The sequence below is a fragment of the Hemitrygon akajei genome, chromosome 13, assembly GCF_048418815.1.
Source record: "Hemitrygon akajei chromosome 13, sHemAka1.3, whole genome shotgun sequence".
Taxonomy (NCBI): domain Eukaryota; kingdom Metazoa; phylum Chordata; class Chondrichthyes; order Myliobatiformes; family Dasyatidae; genus Hemitrygon; species Hemitrygon akajei.
The window spans coordinates 27,310,614-27,332,823 of record NC_133136.1 but is presented as its reverse complement, the minus strand read 5'-3'; the positions used below and the strand labels follow the sequence as shown (position 1 = coordinate 27,332,823).

The window sequence follows — 22,210 nt, the reverse complement described above, 5'->3', positions numbered from 1 at the left end:
TCCTAACATAAGCATCCTCTTCTCCAGGTGAGATAGGATGGTGTGTAGAGCTGTGGCTATTGCGTCATCTGTCGATCGGTTGTGTTGGTAGGCAAATTGTAGGGGGTTCAATGTGGGTGGTAGCATGCTGCAGATGTAGTCCTTGACCAGCCTCTCAAAGCATTGCTTATGATTGAGGTGAGTGCGACAGGACAGCAGTAGTGCAGACATGCTACCCTGGTTTTCTTCGGTACAGGGACAATTGCATGACATATGCTTTTTTGTTAGAATCCAAATGAAAATAATATTTAAATTTAAAAAAGAAAATGCAGTAACAATTATTTCTGGTTCTGTTTCACATCACTATGGAAATTCAGCCAGTTACTTCCAAGTATAAGTCACTCTCATGATACTGAAGTAATGACTTTCAGAACCACACAGAATGATTTCATTCTACAATCAATGCTCCTGTTTGGAAGATTGCAGACGTATTTAGATCACGTTGCCCCAGAAATGCCAGCAATCAATGTTCCCAGAGCATCTAGATCTGTTCAATGCTGTGCTGAAATGGGACCTCTTGTCAGTTCAGTCTTTGCTTGAGTTGCAGACTCCCCTTCAGCCTCCAATCCTTAGTTGCATATTGTTTCATAATGGTCTTAAACTTAATCCTGATAGTTATAATTGTTCTATTTTGGTTTGAACCCACAGTTCTGAACAGTCATCTAATTTTCTTCTGGTATGGGGCATCATCTTGGACAGTCCCTCTAGGTTGAGGATGCTTTGCTTTCACTCTGCTTCTCTGGATTAAGTCATGGCCAGTGAGGTGAATACGGAGTCCATAGACTCTTTGAGGAGCCAATAAGGATGATGCATCATTTTAAGGATGTTCTGAGGACATTGTTAAAGAGTTTTCTCTATCCCAGTAGCTCTCTTGCTGAGATGGTGTTCAGACCACTTATTTTTGCATCTGGTGTTAGTCTTCCCTCAGAATTACCTGAGTACAATTAGAGATTTAATGCCTGCATGTTGACAAAGAGTAGAATGTTGATAGCAATTTGGTCCTTCTGTCAATGGGTTTTAAGGGTCTTTTAGAAATAGCATTGACGATGCTTCTCTGGTGACTTGAAGTGCATCTGGAGAACAGGAATTTTAACTGCCTAATGGACCATAAACTCTGTGCCAGTTTTGAGATCTTAATATTTAATCACTTATTTAATCAGAAAGCCAAATACAATGTTGGTCCATTTGATCCAGTGATAAATTTCATTATTTAGTTCATATTTTATCTTAACTGATTTCTTACTGCTATCTACTAATTTATCCGTCGCTTTGAATTTCAATGACAATCTTGGTTTTGTTGTTTATAGCTTCGGCTTGAAGCCCTTTGTCAGATTTCATCCTTTCTCTCTGAAATGGAGAGTAAAAGTGGCATCTCTACAGACACATCCGAAACACCACTGAAGTCTACTGGTCTTCTATCGACAGTGCAGCTGCAATTTCTTACTGGCTGTTTTGATTTAGGAACAGCAAAAACAGCAAACATCAAGCGGAATTGTGAAAAGTTCCAACATTACCAGGTTAAGAAAAATCTCAATCCTACAAAAGAGAAAGATGACAAATGCATAATTTAAATATAAGTATTTTCTCCTAGTATTCAATGTTGAATTAAATTATGGCTACAGTATATATTCACCTCCCATAACAAGCAAGTTCCATTTCGAGAATTAATTCAGTCCAGACTTGTTTGATTACATAATAAGTTAACAGTTGCTGCTTTTTTTTTTTATGAACTCTCTACCTCAGGATGTAACACATGCTGCCTGTGGAAATACACAGAAGGAACTTCAGGCTGCAGCACACAAGCTCTACCAGCAACTGGTTTCAGCGCTGGAAAGGAGACTTGCAACTGGAAAGGAACTCTCAGGTTTAAAATAAATGTATTCATTTGGGGATAATAATGACTTAATAAATTAAAATAACTACTAGTCATTATTAATGGGAAGGCTTTGAACCCATATCATCAAACCTCACAATTCATCTGACTAATCTCACAAAAATGCAAGCAGTGGAAAAAAAAATGGGCATGAAAAGCATATTTAATACACTAGGAAGTTGTGGTTTATTTGATATATAATTGCAATACAACTACATCTCCACTCTCCCATGCTTTCTGTAAGGTTTTACAGAAATTGCATTTCTACAATTGGTCACCTAGAAAATCCTGTACTTTCTGAAAAGTTGTGTTAAATGTGCAGTATTGTGGGTGAATTTTTTTTTAGGTTTAAGGATCCAATGCTGTAAACAATATTAGCAATTAAGGCATCTTCTGAACCTTGAAATAAAACTGTTAAGTCCCATACTGTGGAGAGAGAAGCCAGGCATCGGCAGTGCACAGAGGCCCAGCTTTGATAGGTGAAAAGCAACTGCTCAAGCTACCTACCTGCATGATGCGTCAAGTAATAAAAACTGCCACTTGTGGAGTCTGCAGGTCCCACATCAACCATCTCAGAGTGCACAGAAGTAGATCTAGAAGCGAGTCATCCACAATTCCAAGGAACTGCTCTGCTACAATATAATAATTGAGCAGATAAAGTATGTTTCTTTAATTTTAAACATTTCCAACTTAGCTTTTCCTGAAATTAAGATGATAGAAAGATTGGCATTTTGCACAACTCAACAGCAAGCCTCTATACAAGAAATGGAAAGGAGTTTGATTGCTAAATTGGTTTATTATTGTCATATGTACTGAGGTTCAGTGAAAAATTTAGTTTTGCATGCCATCCTTGCAGATGGTTTTGTCACATAAGTGCATTGAAGTGAGGAAAAGCAATAACAGAAGCGGAATAAATGGTCACAGTTACAGAGGACAGGGTAAGTCCAGTGCAGCCAGAGAATAAGATGAAAGAAAGGTCATAACAAGGTAGATTGTGAGGCCAGGAGTCCATCTTACCATGCTATGGAACTGTTCATTGCTCATAACAGCCAGATAGAAGATGTCCTTGAGCCTATTAGTGCATGCTTCCAAGGGTTTTAATCTTCTGCCCACTGAGAGGATGGAGAAGAGAGAATATCCAGATGAGAGGCCTTTGGTTATATTGGCTACTTTACTGAGGCAATGGAAAGTATTGACCAAGTCCACAGCGGAGAGGCTGTCTTCTGCAATGTGCTGAGCTGTATCCACAACGCTCTGCAATTGATTGCAGCATTGGGCAGAGCAGCTGCCATACCAAGCCATATGCATCCAGATGGGATTGTATATTCAATGAAACTTCTTTGTTCAAGACATACTTGGAAAATATATCTCGTTCCATTTCCAGTTCAACAAAAATTTGAGTGTTAAAGCCATCTAGTCATCCACATGTTTTAATTGACATTGCGAATAATTGGCACTTATAGCCATGAGTACATGATTCTAATTCTCAGGAACCATGAGATGATAGAGGTTAGGAAGGGATGGGGATATTAAAGCAGAAAATGTGCATCATTCCTTATTTTAGTTGGAGTTTTCGAATGTGTTTTAGACATTCATAAAAGACAATGAACCCAAGAGGAAAGCTGAAAGAAGGAAGATAGAAAGTTCAGCATAGATAGAGCTCCATTTTAATCACTACATGGGGAGGTGGTAAATTGATGATTAAGTTTTCTCTCTTGTTCTCTATCAATTAATTCCTCCACCAATGAGTCATTAAAGTGTGTAGTTACCAAATGTGAACATGATTTTATTTAAACAAGCTTCTTAAAATTAGAATTGCATATTAAATTTTAAGGTTATTAGGCATTAGTGAATTATCTTTAGGCTTGATGCTATTTAATGACTTTAAATGGTTTGATCTTTTTTCCCTGAATTCTATAAAATTGTATTTATTGTTGCAGGACCCCAGCAGCATTTATTGCTAGCCACCATATTTGCTTTAAATATACGATATCAACCTACTGATATAACAGTGGTCATTAACAGTGGACTTCTAAATGCCCTTTCGAAGCTGACAAACTCCTGCCTTCTGATAAACCAGCGATGGTTGATGGCTTCAGTGTCTGGCCATTCCCAGCTCAATGTGGCATTAAAACTGGCTGGCGCTCGGCTTCTGCAGATTTTGGCTATCACTGCTAGGTAAGTAGCCCATACCTGGTGCTGAAATCTGATGGGGATTAACCAAAGAACCACTGTATTTGCAAATAAACCATTAACTTAGAATTCTACTTACAAGATTACAGATACAGGTTTGCATTTAATTTTCATGTAGCATATAATTTACCATTTAATATCTACTTTAAATTTTTCTTGGCCTGCTCTGGTTTAATTAGAATAGTAAATTGAACACAGGTTGACCAATTTTCTCAAAAGGAAATTCATTTTATTGCTTGTATTTGTTACATTAATGCAGATTTAATTTATAAATGCATTTATTTATTAATCTTGCTATAACCTTTAAAGTTGTGTGTACCTGTCAGCTACACCAAAGGTTTTACTGCCAAATTTCTGCAGTCTTATCTCTACCTTAAAAAGGTGAGAGAAGTTCTTGGACACTGCCTCATTCTTACCCTTGAATCACGATCACACTGATGAGCATCAAGCATCGTCTCCTGTACCATCACAGATCTCATCACATCAGGGAAATGTCCCGTCCACAACCTCAAAGTTGATAGTTTCCTTGCTCCATATATCTCTATCTCTTTAACAAGAGGAGATCTCTTCTGTGTCTTCAACAATATCCACAACTTCCATTGTCTTGATAAGCCAATTTTTTTCTGCCTGTTCTTGCACTCTGAACTTATCTCCTCATAACCCGACCCTTGTCTCACTTTTTCCAATCCCTTCCCACCTATATCTGGACTCCTTGCATACTCTTACCACTTCAACAGCTTTGAATTCCCTGGAATGCTCTGCTTCATTTTCACCAGTCCTTATGCATTTCTATTCCCCATTACAAAAGCCTGAGGACCTTCCATTCCTTTCTAGTACATTAACTCCCAGTTGCAAGCTATTTCAACTCCTTTCTCCACTCCCATGCTGACTTGACTGGCCTAAGCCTTCACTACTGCCAGAAGAACAGCACCTCATATTCCACCTGCCCAATCTCTCCTTGCAACACAGTCCTGGCAATGTTCTTGTAAATCTTCAGGTGCTTGATTGAATGAAAGTATTGAAAATTAAATTGTCTGTAAACTGAATATTTTAAAAATAAAAATATCATTCAGTAATCTCTGGATTGCTGCCTGTACCATGCACCAGTGAGGGTAAGAAAAAGGACGATTTGGCAGATAAATTGCTGCAGCAGGCTGAGTTTCTGATGTCTGGATCATTGGGATTTCTTCTGGAGAAGGCACGACCTGTACAGCTTACTGCTGAATCTGAGGGGGACCAATATCTTTGCGGACAAGTTTGCTAGAGGTGTTGCAGAAATTTTAAACTGAATTGGCAGCGGGATGGGAATTGGAGTGATAAGGCTGAGGATGTGGCGGTTGGTATAAAGTAGATGCAGTGTGTAGTGAGATCATGAGGAAGGATAGGCAGGTGATAGTGCAAAATTGAAGTCAGTGGGATGAGCTGAAATGACTGAAGGTGTTATATTTGAATGTATACAGAATAAGGTAGGTGATCACTTAGCTCAGTTAGAGATTGGCAGGTATGACGTTGTGGGCATCACTGAGTCATGGCTGAAAGAAGATTATTATTGGAAGTTTAACATCCAAGAATACACATTGTATCAAAAGCACAGGCTTCCAAACTACAGAAGATAGAAAAGGCTGTAAAAAGAGTAATGTTGCAATAGTGAAGGAGGATTTCAGTATACATGTAGATTGGGAAAATCAGGTTAGTGTGGATCCCAAGAAAAGGAATTTGTAGAATGCCTACAAGATGGCTTTTTAGAGCAGCTTGTGGTTAAGCCCACTGGGGAAAATATATTTCTGTACTGAATGTTTTGTAATGAACCACATTTGATCAGGGAGCTTAAGGTAAAGGAACTATTGCAGTAGTCCCCAACCACAGGGTTGCGGACCGGTAACGGGCCGCAAGGAAACAATATGATTTGTTAATATGAAACGATATGAATCAGCTGCACCTTTCCTCATTCCCGGTCACGCCCACTGTTGAACTTGAACGCACGTGAGGTCATTGTCACCTAAATGCAGTGATGCCCTTGCGCCAGGGATCACTGGTTGACCTTGGGTAACTGGCCACCTCTTGCGGCCGGCGAGAAGTGACATTGCTACTGGCCTGAGCACGGACAGATGGGCGCTGCCTCTAAACCTGTTTAGCACACTGAATGTTGGTGAGGAACCAGATGCTAAAATATTTGCAGACAACCTAATTCGGGCTCAGGGTTTTGTAAGTAGCAGCGTAGCTGCGATCTACTGAAAATCATTCCTTGAGCCAAACTTTTGTTGGCCAATAAATCCTACCTACCTACAAGAAGGGCGGGCACGCACCCGTCGCACTCCTCGCTCAGACGATCGTTCTGTCCGGACTGCGATCGCCACGGCCCTGGCATGGGGACCTCCGGCCCTTACTTTGTCCTCTCACTGGTGTGTTGCAATAATTTTACATGTTCATACGAGGAAAATATGCGCTGTGTGTTTAATATCCAAACGTTACTTAAAATGTTATGATGCTATTGACTTATAAGTGAGTTATAATTGACTTATCACTATATTCATGCGAGGAAAATATGTGCTGTCTGTTTAATATTAAATTTGTTAGATAAACCCTTTTAGAAACGAAATTGAGTGTATTAGCTGCTTATAAGTGACTTATAGTTGACTTATCACCTATATTCTGGTCGTGATTAACACCACCCCACCCCCCCCCCCCCCCCCCCCGTTGGCCAGTCTGCAAGAACATTGTCAATATTAAACCGGTCCGCGGTGTAAAAAAGGTTGGTGACCCCTGAACTATTGGGAGCCAGTGATCATAATATGATAGTATTCACCCTGCAGTTTGACACGGAGAAGATAAAATGAAATCTATCAGTATTATAGTGGAGGGAAGGGAGCTACAGAGGTCACGAGAGAAGAGCTGGCCAAAGTTGTTTGCAAGTGATCACTAGCAGGGATGACGGCAGAACAGCATTGGCTGTTTCTGGGCCAAATTCAAAAGGTGCAGGACAAGTACATCCCAAAGAAGTAGCAATATTCTAAGAGGGAAGACAAGGCAACTGCTGCTGATAAGGAAGTCAAAGACAATATAAAAACAAAAGAGAGGACTTAGAATATGTCAAAAATTAGTGGGAAGTTAGATGATTGGGAAACTTTTAAAAACCAACAGAAACTTAAAAAAAGCAATGAAGAGAAAATATGAAATATGAGGGTTAGTTAGCCAATAATATAAAAGAGGATAACAAAAGTTTTTTCCCGATTTTAAAGAAGAGTAAAAGAGAGGTGAGAGAGGATATTGGACTGCTGGAAAATGACGCTGGAGAGCTAGCAGAGGGGAACAAAGTAATGTCAGATGAAAAGTATTTTGGATGAGTCCTCACTGTGGAAAACAGCAGCTGTATGCCAGAAATTTGAGAATGTCAAGGGGCAGGAGTGAATGTAGTTGCTGTTACTAAGGTGAAGGTACTTGAGAAACTGAAAGGTCTGAAGGTACATAAGTCACCTGAACCAGATTGACTACACACCAGAGTTCTTAAATAGGTATCTGACAAGATTGTGGAGGCACTAGTAGTGATCTATTAAGAACCAATAGATTCAGGAATGGTTCTGGAGCAGAGGTCACCAACCTTTTTTGCACCGCGGAAAGGTTTAATATTGACAATATTCTTGCGGACTGGCCAACCGGGAGGCGGGGGGGGTGGGGGTCTTAATCACAACTGGAACATGGTGATAAGTCAACTATGAGTCACTTATAAGTGGCTAATACATTCAATTTCGTTTCTAAAAGGGTTTATCTAACAAATTTAGTATTAAACACACCGCATATTTTCCTCGTATGAACATATAAAATCATTGCACCAGTGAGAGGACAAGGACAGGGCCGGAGGTCCCCATGCCGGGGCCGCCGCGGTTGCAGTCCAGAGAGAGCGACCGAGCGAGCGAAGGGTGCGACAGGGCACGTGCCTGCCCCCTCCCGCCCCTGTACGTAGTTAGGATCTATCGACTGACAAAAGTTTGGCTCAAGGGATGACTTTCAGTAGATCGCAGCTGCTCTGCTACTTACGAATCCCTGAGCCTGAATTAGGTCATCTGCAAATATTTTAGCACCGGGTTCCCCACAGACATTCGGCGTGCTATACAGGTTTAGAGGCAGCGCCCATCTGTCCACATTCCAGGCCAGTAATAACGACACTTCCCGCCGTCCTCATGGAGCGGCCAGTTACCCGAGGCCAACCCTGGCGCGAGGGTATCACTGCGTTTAGGCAACTGATGACCTCGCGTGGGTAATGACCTTGCGTGCGTTCAAGTTCAACAGTGGGCGTGACTGGGAATCTGGGAATGAGGAAAGGTACAGCTGACTCATATCGTTTCATATCGCTAAATCATATTGTTTCCTCGCGGCTCGGTAACACATGCTTTGTGGCCTGGTGGTTGGGAACCACTGTTCTGGAGGACTGGGAAATTGCAAATGTCTTAACTAATCTTTTAAAAAGGGAAGAGGCAGAAAAAGCAAAATTATAAGCCGGTAACTGACTTCAGTGGTTGGGAAGATGTTGGAGTGCATTACTATGGATGATGTTTCGGAGTACTTGGAGGCATGTGATGAAATAGGCCAAAGGCAGCATGCTTTCCATAAGGAGAAACCTTGTCTCACTAATCTTTTGAAATTCTTTGAGGAAATAACAGGCAGGATAGACAAAGGAGAGTCACTGGATGTTGTTTACTTGTTCAGAAGGCCTTTGACAAGATGCCACACATGAGGCTGTTTAACAAGATAAGAGCCCAAGGTATTACAGGAAAGGTACTGGCATGGATAAAAGATTAGCTGACTGGCAAGAGGCAAAACATTGGAGTAAAGGAGGCCTTTTCTGGTTGGCTGTAGATGACTAGTGGTGTTCCACAGGGGCTGGTGTTGGGACTGCTTTTCACGTTATATGTCGATGATTTAGCTGACAAAATTGAAGGCTTTGTGGTCAATTTTGCAGATGATACAAAGATAAGTGAAGGGGCAGGTAGTACTGAGGAAGCGGGGAGTCTGCAGAAGGACTGAGACAGATTAGGAGAATGGCCAAAGAAAGGGCAGATGGAATATAGTGTAGCAAAGTGTATGGTCATTCACTTTAATAGAAGGAATAAAAGTGTAGACTATTTTCTAAATGGGATAAAATTCAAAGAGCAGTGGTGCAAAGAGACGTGAGGGTCCTGTTCCAGGATTTCCTAAAGGTTAACTTGCAGAAGGTGGTAAGGAAGGTAAATACAATGTTGGCATTCATTTCTAGAGGACTAGAATATCAAAGCAAAGATGTAATGCTGAAGCTTTTTAAAGTATTAGTCAGACCCCGCGGAATAGTGGAAGCAGTTTGGGAAAGCAGGATTTGGAGAGCCGCCAGCAGAGATTCACAAGAATGGTCCTGAGAATGAAATTGTTGATTATGAGGAGCTTCTGATGGCTCTGGGCCTTTACTCATTGGAGTTTAGAAGAATGGGGGTGGGAGATGCTCTTTGATACTTATTGAATATTGAAAAGCCTAGATAGGGTGTATGTGGAGAAGATGTTTCCTATAGTGGGGTGTCTAGGACTAGAAAACACAGCTTCAACAGAAGGATATCCCTTCAGAACAGAGATGAAGAGGAATTTCTTTACCCAGAGGATGGTGAATTTCTGGAATTTATTGCCGCAGACATCTGTGGAGGCCAAGTCATTAGGTATATATTTAGACCATAAGAGCATAAGACGAGGGAGCAGAAGTCGGTCATTTGGCCCATCGAGTCTGCTCCGCCATTTCACCATGAGCTGATCCAGTCTCCCCTTTAGTCCCATTCCCCCACCTTCTCACCATAACCTTTGATGCCCTGACTACTCAGATACCTATCAATATTTGCCTTAAATACACCCAATGACTTAGCCTCAACTGCCACCCGTGGCAAAAAATTCCATAGATTCACCACCCTCTGGCTAAAAGAATTTTTTCGCATCTCTGTTCTGAATGGGCTCCCTTCAATCCTTAAGTCATGCCCTCTTGTACTAGACTCCCCCACCATGGGAAACAACTTTGCCATATCCACTCTGTCCATGCCTTTCAGCATTCGAAATATTTCTGTGAGGTCCCCCCTCATTTTTCTAAACTCCAAGGAGTACAGTCCAAGAGCGGTCAAACATTCCTCATGTGTTAACCCTCTCATTCACGGAATCATTCTAGTGAATCTTCTCTGAACCCTCTCCAATGTCAATACATCCTTTCTTAAATAAAGAGCCCAAAACTGCACACAGTACTCCAAGTGAGGTCTAACCAGTGCCTTATAGAGCCTCAACATCACATCCCTGCTCCTCTACTTTATTCCTCTAGAAATGAATGCCAACATTGCATTCGCCTTCTTCACCACCGATTCAACCTGGAGGTTAACCTTAAGGGTATCCTGCACGAGGACTCCCAAGTCCTTTTGCATCTCAGAACTTTGAATTCTCTCCCCATTTAAATAATAGTCTGCCCGTTTATTTCTTCTACCAAAGTGCATGACCATACACCTTCCGACATTGTAATTCATTTGCCATTTCTTTGCCCATTCCCCCAATCTATCCAAGTCTCTGTGCAGACTCTCTGTTTCCTCAGCACTACCGGACCCTCCACCTATCTTTGTATCATCAGCAAACTTAGCCACAAAGCCATCTATTCCATAATCCAAATTGTTCATATACAACGTAAAAAGAAGCGGCCCCAACACGGACCCCTGTGGAACACCACTGGTAACCAGCAGCCAACCAGAATGGGATCCTTTTATTCCCACTCTCTGTTTCCTGCCCATCAACCAATGCTCTATCCATGTATGTAACTTTCCCATAATTCCATGGGCTGTTATCTGTTTAGCAGCCTCATGTGTGGCACCTTGTCAAAGGCCTTCTGAAAATCCAAATACACAACATCCACTGCATCTCCCTTTTCTAACCTACTTGTACTTCCCTCAAAAAATTGCACTAGGTTTGTCAGGCAGGATTTTCCTTTAAGGAAACCATGCTGAGTTCTGCCTATCTTGTCATATGCCTCCAGGTATTGTGTAACCTAATCCTTGACAATCGACTTCAACAACTTCCCAACCACCGATGTCAAGCTAACAGGTCTATAATTTCCTTTTTGCTTTCTTGCCCCCTTCTTTAATAGCAGAGTGACATTTGCAATCTTCCAGTCCTCCGGAACCAGGTCAGAATCTATCGACTTTTGAAAGATCTTTGCTAATGCCTCCGCAATCTCTACTGCTACTTCCTTCAGAACACGAGGGTGCATTCCATCTGGTCCAGGAGATTTATCTACCCTTAGACTATTTGGCTTCCTGAGTATTTTCTCTGTTGTAATTGTGACCGCGCATATTTCTTTTCCCTGACACCCTTGAGTGTCCAGTATATTGCTGATGTCTTCCTCAGTGAAGACTGATGCAAAATACTCGTTCAGTTCTTCCGCCGTCTCCTTATCTCCCGTTACAATTTCTCCAGCATCATTTTCTATCGGTCCTATATCTACTCTCACCTGTCTTTTACTCTTTATATACTTGGAAAGCTTTTAGTATCCTCATTGATATTATTTGCTAGCTTCCTTACATAGTTCATCTTTTCCCTCTTAATGACCTTCTTAGTTTCCTTTTGTAAGCTTTTAAAAACTTCCCAATCCTCTGTCTTCCCACTAATTTTTGCTTCCTTGTATGCCCTCTGCTTTGCTTTTACTTTGGCTTTGACTTCTCTTGTCAGCCACGGTCGCATCCTTTTTCCATTCGAAAATTTCTTCTTTTTTGGAATATATCTGTCTTGCAGCTTCCTCACTTCTCACATAAACTCCAGCCACTGCTGCTCTGCTGTCCTTTTCACTAGTGTCCCTTTCCAGTCAACTTTAACCAGTTCCCCTCTCATGCCACTAATTTCCTTTATTCCACTGAAATACCAACACATCGGATTTCGGCTTCTCTTTCTCAAATTTCACAGTGAACTCAATCATGTTATGATCACTGTTTCCTCAGGGTTCCTTCACCTCCATCTCTCTAATCACCTCTGGTTCATTACACTATACCCGATCAAGTACAGCCGATCCTCTAGTGGGCTCAACAACAAGCTGTTCTAAAAAGCCATCTCGTAGACATTCTACCAATACTCTCTCTTGAGATCCAGTGCCGACCTGATTTTCCCAATCCACTCGTATGTTAAAATCCCCTAAAATTATCATAATACTGCCCTTCTGGCAAGCCTGTTGTAATTTGTAGTCCACATTACTGCAGCTGTTTGGAGACCTGTAGATAACTGCCATCAGGGTCCTTTTACCCCTGCGATTTCTTAGCTCAACCCATAAAGATTCTGTGCCTTCCGATCCTATGTCAACTCTTTCTAATGATTTAATATCATTTCTTACCATTAAAGCTACGCCACCCCCTTTACCTACCTGCCTATCCTTCCGATACACCATGTATCCTTGGATGTTCAGCCCCCAGAGGCATGTAGCCAATAGCCACGTCTCAGTGATGGCCACAACATCATACCTGCCAATCTGTAACTGTACGACAAGATCATCCATCTTATTCCTTATGCTGCGTGCATTTAAGTATAACACCTTGAGTCCAGTATTTGGTACTTTTTGCATTGATTGCACTGCAACTTTATTGCACTTTAACTCATCCCAATGGCTGCAAATTTGCTCCATCACCTGCCTGTCCTTCCTGACATCCTTATTGCTCACTACCTTAGATCTATTTCTGTTTTCCCTCTCCTCTGCTCCATCATTCCGGTTCCCATCTCCCTACCAAATTAGTTTAAACCCTCCCTAACAGCTCTATTAAACCTTCCCACCAGGATATTTAAAGTGGAGTTTGATAGAATTTTGATTTATAAGGCCATCAAAGTTGATGGGAAGAAGGCAGAAGAATGGGGTTAAGAGGGATTATAAATCAGCTGTGATGGAATGGCACAACAGACTCGACAGTCCACATAACATAATTCTGCTCCTATGTCTAATGGCCTTATGGTCTAGATTTATTCTGTGTTTTGTTCACAGTTCCTATGCAGACACTTTGCCCCCGGAAATAGTTCAAGCACCAATGGACGTATTGTGCTGCCAGCTGCAGAATTTTGTGCATGCAGTGTGTGGAAATGCAGAATGTGAGATAACTGGAGACAAATGTAAAGAATCACATGGCTGTGGAGCTAGCACCAGATCCGAAAGTAAAGGTGGGATGAGAAAAATAATGTTGAAAATAAAAACACTATTAAAAATATTCTATCAGTGTCATTAGATCTTATCATCAAAAGAGTGGAGGCCTGTTCAGAGGTATTTCATTTTGGTTTAGAGCAGAGTATAGCTAAAGCAAAATAATCAAATGACTTTATTTAACCTTTTTTAAAAGAATTGAAAGTACTACAAATGGACCACTTTATAAGATGTACTTCAGGCATCACTGAGCAGAACAGACCTTAGTCAGTTCCACCAAAGGATCCTTTGCAGAATGTCAGCTTGGGTCTATTGGCTATTGCGTTAGATCCTTGAGGTTTATTTCCCATCCTCAACCACTCACTAGCTTTTAATAAAAGTAAGTGGATTATTATTTGAGAGGAGTTGTGTCTCAAATGTATGCAGATACTGCTAAGATAATATGTCTACAAAACAAAAAACAAAACCAATGGCATGCTCAGCTTTATTTGTAGAATGGAGGAGATAATTGATTAATTTATCTGTGGAATTTATGGTAGATTGTGTATACCATTGTACCACCATGAGCTTTTGATTTTACCTGTGTTTCAGTGTGCTAACTTTCTTCCTATCTATAGACGTCCCGCTAGGCTGACTTAAAAGCAGAACTTAACTGGATGATAAACATGATTTAAGACTATAAAACAGTAGGGTTTTGTTTATTTGAGAGATCTATTGAAGGGGACAGTTCATTCCAGACTCAGCAGGAGGAAGCCAGATTGAAAATAGTATAGAATTCAACTCTTTCTGCAGAAACCCTGAAAGACCATGATGTTGCAGAACAGTGGAAGGAAGAAAGCAAATCAATGATTATAATAAAGCGAGGAGCACTGAGAAACAGAAGGTGGATTGTTATTGTTCTATTATGGAACAGCTGAGAACTCCTGTTAATTATTTTTAAATAAAGTTAAATTATAAAAATAAAACTATTGATTTCTTCAAAATTCTTTGAACATAAGTTATGATATGATAGAAGTTTTTGTTGGAATAGCGCTGTGTCCTTCTGGGCAAGATTGCCTTTGTTTACAGTCACTGCTCATGAAATATTATTGAAAAATTTAACAAATTATTTTATAATTATTGAAAAAAATTTACATTTTGAATTTTAGTGCTCAGTTTTGTCTTGAGGTTTTTAGCAACAATCCAACATTACCAAAGGTGCTGTTCATATTTAAACAGTTATATCTTTAATCAAGGAATCACAATATATAGTTTGAAATAAAGGAGCATAATAATTAAACAGCTCACAATACATGTATAATCAATATTTGGCTTTTTTAATATTCTCTAGAAATCCTGCATTATTTATACTGAAGATTAAACATGCTCCCTTACCACACACTACTCATTTCTACCTCCTACCCAAGATGCACAAACCTGACTGTCCATGTAGGCCAATTGACTCTGCCTGCTCCTACCTCACTAAACTTGTGTCCACACGAATCCCAACCTTCCTTCCTAGTCCTCAAGAAGGGTGTCAGCCCAAAATATTGACTATTTATTCATTTCAGTAGGTGTTGCCTGACCTGTGTTCCTCCAGGATTTTGTGTGTGTTGCTTTGCAGAATCTTGCATTTTAAAACTATCACTTCTTGCATTGTAGCTGGTGAAGTTGTTCCATTAGTTCACTGAATGAGAAAAATCCAAGACCTCTGCTGTTACTGGCAACTCTACCAAAATACAGTTTTGGAATGATAGTGCTATGATGGGAAAAGTCTTCATTCTGACTCCTTAGGTTTGAAATAAACACAGTTAAATGTGTATCTTTACACCAGAAATGGACAGCAACTGATATGAAAATTACAACGCCTTGAATTTATGGAGCGAGTTTTTAACTGTTGGATGTGGAGTAATAGAAAAGGTTTGATAAGATTGAAAGGAAACAAACTTCAATCAGGGCCTTTGTTCACTTGTGTATGTATATAATTTTCTTCCCTTTTGATATTACATTTCCATTTTTCCTAATTTCTAATTGATTATATTTTACGTTGCTGTTATTTTTCTGGTAAGGTTGGGATGGTTTCTTGTTAAGGCAGCCTGTGTTTTTCCCCTCTGTGATTGTAAGTTGCTGTCAGCACTGCTTTAGTGGCTGCATTTGTCTTAATTAACCATCTTCAACCTTTTACTAGGCTTCCTCAGCACATACATCATTCACTGGATGTGGATGTGTTTGATTTTATTTTAATCATCAGATTACTATGTGAAGATGAGGGAAATGAAATATAACAGTTACACGTATTCCCAAATAAATTTACTGCTTCTGCTAACTTAAAAAAAGATGCAAGTATCATGATGATTTATCTAGACACTCTGGTACATAGATTTATTCTGTGCTATCAATACACATCTTTAATTCTGCTTTGATGTAATTATGAGCCCGTTGTATTAAAGTCATTCAAAGTGCTGCACTCTCACAATCATAAAATGCCATAATGCCAGCTTAGGTGCTATATATATTTGTACATGTGTGTTTGGTTGTTTATCCATCAAAACCATCCTCATTATTAATTTCATTACCTGATTTTTAAAATGAAATAAAAGCATCTAGGTAATCAAATCCTTCTGTGGTGTCCAGCCACCCCTTCAGCATTTTGTGCATGTTGCTCAAGATTTCTGGCATCTGCAGAATCCGTTGTTTATGATTTGCTTCTCCACTGCAAAGTCTCCTTGAATGGGAGTTCAGTGAGACTCTCTCACTGCTCCCTCTCTGGGATCTCTGCTGCTCTCTGTCTCTTTGGCTATGTGCTCACCCAGACTTACTAATACAGCCATGTGTCCTTCCTGGGTACGTTGCTGCCATCATCTTGTGCCATATGGCCTCCAGCTCTGTTTCTAGACCTCCTGGTTTGGACCAAATGAGAATTCCCAACTACTTGTGTTGAATTAATTGCTTCTCCCTCCAAATTCTACGCACAGCCATCACCACCATGCGGAAATACCTGCTTGCCCTGCCTCTTCCTCTGCTCCAGCTCTGGACTTCACTCTTCTTCGCCAGCCGTGGACCTCTCTGATACTTTATCCTCCACTGCATCCATGCCTTCAACCACTGGTTTTTCTCCATCCTCGCATCAATAAGAAATTTGGAAGCTTGCCCATCAAGCTGAAAACTTAGCCACTTCTGGCTCAGATCTCAGCCTCAGGCTTTGGCATCCCATGGTCCTTGTCACCTCAGACTCTGATCTTGGCCCCAGCCTCTGATAGGCCATGATACCTGCCACCTACAGCTCCATATCTGACTTCAGCCCCAACCACCTCTAGACCAAGACTTTTTTTACTGCTACTGGTTCTTAGGTTCCTTTTCATTCATTACAGCCCACCAATCCCACTCTCTCTCAGATTCCCCTCTATCCCTTATCCTTCATTCCTTTGAGCCCCAAGTTTCTCTGAACACCCAAACTCTCCCCCTTCCCTCTGACTCCTCAAACTATCTATTCTCCTCTAACCCCAGCTGTAATCCCTGCAGGTCCTCACCATCACCTCTGATCTTCCTCTCTGAGGCAGTGGTCCCCCTGATCCCACACCTCAGTGAGCTGCACACTTGTCATGACACCAATCTCTTCACCTCTCTCTCGTGGTCTACTTCTTTGGCAAGGATTCCATATCCTATAGTGATTACTCTCTTCTCCTATCTTCAACCCTGCTCTTCTCAAATATCCAGATCTTTTCATCTCTAACTGCCAACAAGACATTAACCATTTCTTCTTTAGCACTTCCCTCTCTCATTTGAACATCATATCTGCTGAATGCATGATCCTCCATTCCATCCACACCATCAAACCCACAGAAACAAGGCTACTGTTGTAGTCAGACATATTGACTTCTACCTTGCTGAAGCCAAATAGTATCTCTCAGAACCTCCTTTTACTTGCCCCTTAAACAGGATCCCACTAAGGACCACCACCATCATCAGCCTTGTCACCTCCAGTGATGTCCCATTCACTGCCTCCATTTTCATAGTTCCTGCAGCACGTACTGTTCATTTCTACCTCCTACCCAAGATCCACAAACTTGGTAGGTCCATTGTTTCTGCCATTGAACTATTGTCAGCATACTTCGATTCCATTATGTCCCTCTTTGGCCAATAAGCCAAAAGATTTCTTTATGACTTTATCCAACTGTAATGCCACTTTCAAGAAATTATGGATGTGTATTCCCATATCCCTCTGACCTACTGCACTCCCCAATGCCATACCGCGCATGGTGTAAGTCCCACTGTGGTTTGTTCTCCCAAAGTGCAACACTTCACACTTGTCTGCATTATATTCCATCCACCATTTTTCAGCTTATTTTTCCAGCTGGTCAAGATCCCAGTGCAAGCTATGATAGTCTTCCTCGCTGTCCTCCCCCCAATCTTGGTATCATCCACAAATTTAATGATCCAGTTTCCAATCTTACCATCGAGATAATTGATGTAGATGGCAAGAACAGACCCAGCACCAATCCCTGTGGCACACCACTAGTCACAGGCCTCCAATCAGAGAGGAAACCATCCACTACCACTCACTGTCTTCTCCCGTGATGCCAATGTGTAATCCAATTTACTACCTCATCTTGAATGCCAAGCGTCTGAACGTTTTTGACCAGCCTCCTATGTGGGACTGTCAAAGGCCTTGCTAAAGTCAAGGTTCACTGCCTTGCCGCCTTCAACTTTCCTGGTACCTTGCTCAAAAAACTATAAGGTTGTTTAGTCATGACCTACCATGCACAAAGCCACGTTGACTATCCCTAATCAGTTCCTGTGTATCAAAATACTTTTATATCCCATCCCTTAGAATACCTTCCAGTAACTTTCCCACTACTGATGTCAGGCTCACCGGCTTATAATTTCTGGTTTATTCTTAGAGCCTTTCATAAACAGCAGAATAAAATTAACTATCCTCCAATTCTTCAGCACATCACCCATGGCTAAGGATGTTTTATATATCTCTGCTAGTGCCCTGCAATTTCTCCACTCACCTTCCACAGGGTCCGAGAGAACTCTTTGTCAGGCTCTTAAGGTTTATCCACCCTAATTTGCCTTGACAGGAAACACCTCTTCCTCTGTAATCTGTATACAGTGCATGACCTCATTTCTCATTTGCCTCACTTCCATAGACTCTTTGCCTGTCTCTTGTGTAAATAGAGATGCAGAATATCCATTTAAGATCTCCCCCCTCCTCCTCCCCCCCCCAGCTTCTCTTTCAGCTCCATGCATGGATAACCACTCTGAGCTTCCAGAAGACCAATTTTGTCCTTTGCTTTTACTCTTGGTATATCTGTGTTGGTGTTAGTTAGTTAGTTAGTTAGTTATTAATTAATTTATTACAACAAATTATTGGTTTAGTTCAGTACCACAAGGACTGACTCTATTTTGGGCATTGCTATTATATTCAGATGTGTTAGAATAAATGACAGATGGGCAATGGACTTGGTACCCTTCTCCCACCAGAGTTAATGGCTCCACACATATGGTCTGGACCATGACTCTGGGAGGCCCTGGTCAGCATAATTAGGAATGCTAGGAGTATTTTAACTTTTAACGAACCTGTTATTGATTTTAGTTTTTAGGTATTCTGACATTCAGTCAGATTTTAAAAACTAATGTTGAAGTAAATAAAATTTTAAAATGCTGTTAACTATAGCACACCATTTACAAATGACCAATAAAACAGTAAAACCCAAATATTGCTGCACCTTCTAAAACAAAAGGCTGAGACAAAAGAGACTTCAAATATTGGAATCTGGAATTTTAAAAAAAACTAACTGATGGAGGAACTCAGTGCATCAAGAACCTGCAGGGTCTGAGCATGAAGCATTGATGTAACTTTTGTTTCCTCAGGTGATATTTGTCCAACATAGTCTTCCAGTAACTTTAAAGAAAAATATAAACATGAGAAGTTCTGCAAATGCTGGAAATCAAAAGCACATTAATTAAAAATGGTTGCTTCCCCATTGTCTCCAAGCAGTGCACTGCAAACTGCATTTTCGATTCCATTAAGTTATGTTTTCTTCAGCATAATGCTAAGGACTCTGAATAGGATTGGGCTGTTCCAGTGGGCTCCTTTTGCACACTGAAGTGCAAACTCAGAGGTCTCAATACATCATTATGGACCTGTCTTCCAAGTTTCATAAATTGAAAAGACAAAGTAGCCAGCCATATATGGCATTATTTAATCATTTGTATATTTTGGGCACCATATAATTCATACTTTAATGTCATGTGAAATATTGGTGACATCCATTATGAAAAATAACTGGAAACCAGATATTATCAAGGACACTATAGAATTAGTATCACTTTCCACTGATAAACCAGTTTTACACTATTTTAGTATTTGCGGGTTAGGGAAGGGACAGTCTTTAGAAAGCTCATTTATGGATGTGGCCTTTTTTCTATTTGTAATCTCCACTTAAGTTATTGATCAAAAACATGCACCTGCTTCTCATTCTGGCATATTAGGGTATAAAGGTTAGGCCAATATTTCATCCCTACCAACCACTTCCTTTCTCACAGCATTATTCTGTGTAATTGCAGAAGGTACAGCAATTGGCTCTTCACCTCATCCCGACCTACCCTCCAAGTACCCATATAGTTCTTCCAGATGAAGCAATTTTCCATTAGCACTTCCAATCAAATGTGCTACATTTGGTGCTCCCAATGTGGACTCTTCTACATTGAAGAAACTAAATATGGGTTGGGTATTGCAGAGCAGCTACACTCATTGCTCAGTGCTGACCTAAACTACTACTTTCTAGCTGCTTTAACTCTGGCTCCCCACACTGACCTGCACAACTGCTTCCTGCACTGTTGTAATGAGAACAATGCAAGCACCTCATCTTCTGTCAGGACATGTTACCACCTCCAAGCTTTATCAAATTCCATCACCTATTAAGGTGAGACCCTGACTCTAATCCTGATACAGCCGTTATTTGATCAAAAATGTCAGCATTTGCAACCCCAAAGGCGCAATTTTATGGGGCTAATTTTTCAGAAAGGCAATTTGACTTGCATCAGAATCCAGAAAGCGAGATGGTAACAATATCAAAAGCATTCCGCAGCTTGAATGTTCAACCACTCTTGATACAGTGCATAGAAAATCTATCAACAATGTGCTTTATATGGAAATAATGTAAAATGTACAATGGACTGTTTGGAATGGGCTGCTGTGTTATCTGAGCAGTGGGGTGTAGAAAAAGTTGAACAGAGAAACATGGTGATCTGCAAGTCATTTATTTTAAGCATTTATAATTTTTCTTGGAATAGACTTAGAAAGTGTATTTCTGTTTTTATAATTTAGTAGTAAGTTAAATCTTATACTGTAATCAACTCTGGAAAATGTATTTTGGCTATTTGAAGGTCTCTAGCCCTTTATTCCAGGTGTAACTCTGGAATACGACATACAATCAATTTAACCTACTGGGAAATGTGCCCTTTCTTTCTGACTTCCGTACTCATCAAGATAAGGAAGAATGGAACATGATATATTAATTTATGCAGAGTGAGTCAGCAATGTTGTTTTCAATGGATGGGAACTTGTGTGCTGATTAATTGCAACTGCATTTGAATCGCATGCTGACATGCGATGCTCCCAGCTCAGAAAAGCAGTCTTTTGTATTCAACCTCAACAGTATGACTTGACCTCAACTTTTCAACAACAGATCCTACAGAATCACTAATTTTCTATTTCATGTTGTCTTTCAGGGTTGCATTAAGCACAGTGTTGTATTTTATTCATGCCCATTGGTAATTGGGCCAATATTTGTTTTCATTTCCCATTGCTACACAAAGCATACACTTTAGTCGTTAAACTAAGAGATTAAATCAATGCATCCTCTGTCATTCATGTGAAATTTATAATGTGTTTATTCAATAGAAATTATTTTATAAACTAAATCATTCCCTTGTTAGTAACACCCCTATGTTTTCTTTCATTTGAATAGATTTTGTCAATAACAGAAGAATAGTAGAAACCCAGCTGGGAGACTTCCTTGTTTTTTTGCGTCGTGTTATCTCCACCAAAAATATGCAGAATGATATGGTTTTTGTGAAATGGATTGACCCAGTTTTATTGATTGCTTCAGGAATGAGTGCATCAGGTGAGGTAGTTAAATTATCCTGATAATTATGCTTCTGATCTTGCAAACTATTGCCCCATTTCCCAAAATTGTTGTTGCCTCCCAAATTTTTACCTAATTTTCCCTAAACTGCTTTGAATTTACTCAAGTGGATTTTTACAACCCTGCCAGTGTACCAAAAGAAGCTCTTAGTTAATTTGGTTAACGACATCCCATTTTCCTTCTCATCTGAACGTTACAACATTAGATTCTATCTCCACAGTCACCAAATTGTTTTGTTGGATGTATGGTACTGAATGAGAATAAATTTCATTCTCTAAAACATTGGAAAAACTGATACTGTTCCATCACAAGCTCCATTTCCTAGGCTTTGACTCCATCCCTCTCCTCATGTTGGGTACAATTAAACCAGACTGCTTGTGATCTTAGCCTTGTCTGAAAGTGTCATCCAACCAACATCCCTCCTGTGTGTGCTCACTGAAAAAAAGTTAATCAACAATGTTAAATTACCATTATTCTTAAATACCTACATGGCCTTTCCCTAACCTGCTTGGTTCCAATTGCTTCTCCCAGCACTATAATGCTCCAAGATCTGTACTCCCTCTGTAATTTCTGTACTATTTATAGGATTGCCTTCAGCTGTAAGGCCTGAAGTTTTAGAACAGCATTCCAAAACTTCTTTGCTAACAACTCTTTCCTTTATGGTGTCTCTTAAATTACATCAATTCGTCAGCTGATTAGCTGCCCTTGTCTCCTCATGGCTCCTAATCAAGTTTTGTTTGAAAATACTCGGAAAGAGGTGTGTTGTCACATTTTGCTTCTTAAAAACTCTACAAATACAGTTTGTTGTTGTTGGGC

The 22,210-nt window shown here is 40.4% G+C and overlaps 1 protein-coding gene across 4 annotated transcripts in view; it reads left to right on the top strand.

Annotated features, from left to right (window-relative positions):
* Positions 1-22,210, top strand: part of LOC140737724 (probable E3 ubiquitin-protein ligase HERC1) — a 273,953-nt gene that overhangs the window by 101,757 nt on the left and 149,986 nt on the right. For all 4 annotated transcript variants that reach the window (XM_073064301.1, XM_073064302.1, XM_073064299.1 and 1 more), the window contains 5 exons: positions 1,347-1,556; positions 1,783-1,903; positions 3,853-4,090; positions 13,107-13,279; positions 21,218-21,373. In XM_073064301.1, the coding sequence (XP_072920402.1) occupies positions 1,347-1,556; positions 1,783-1,903; positions 3,853-4,090; positions 13,107-13,279; positions 21,218-21,373 (898 nt within the window). The remainder of the gene's footprint in view (positions 1-1,346; positions 1,557-1,782; positions 1,904-3,852; positions 4,091-13,106; positions 13,280-21,217; positions 21,374-22,210) is intronic.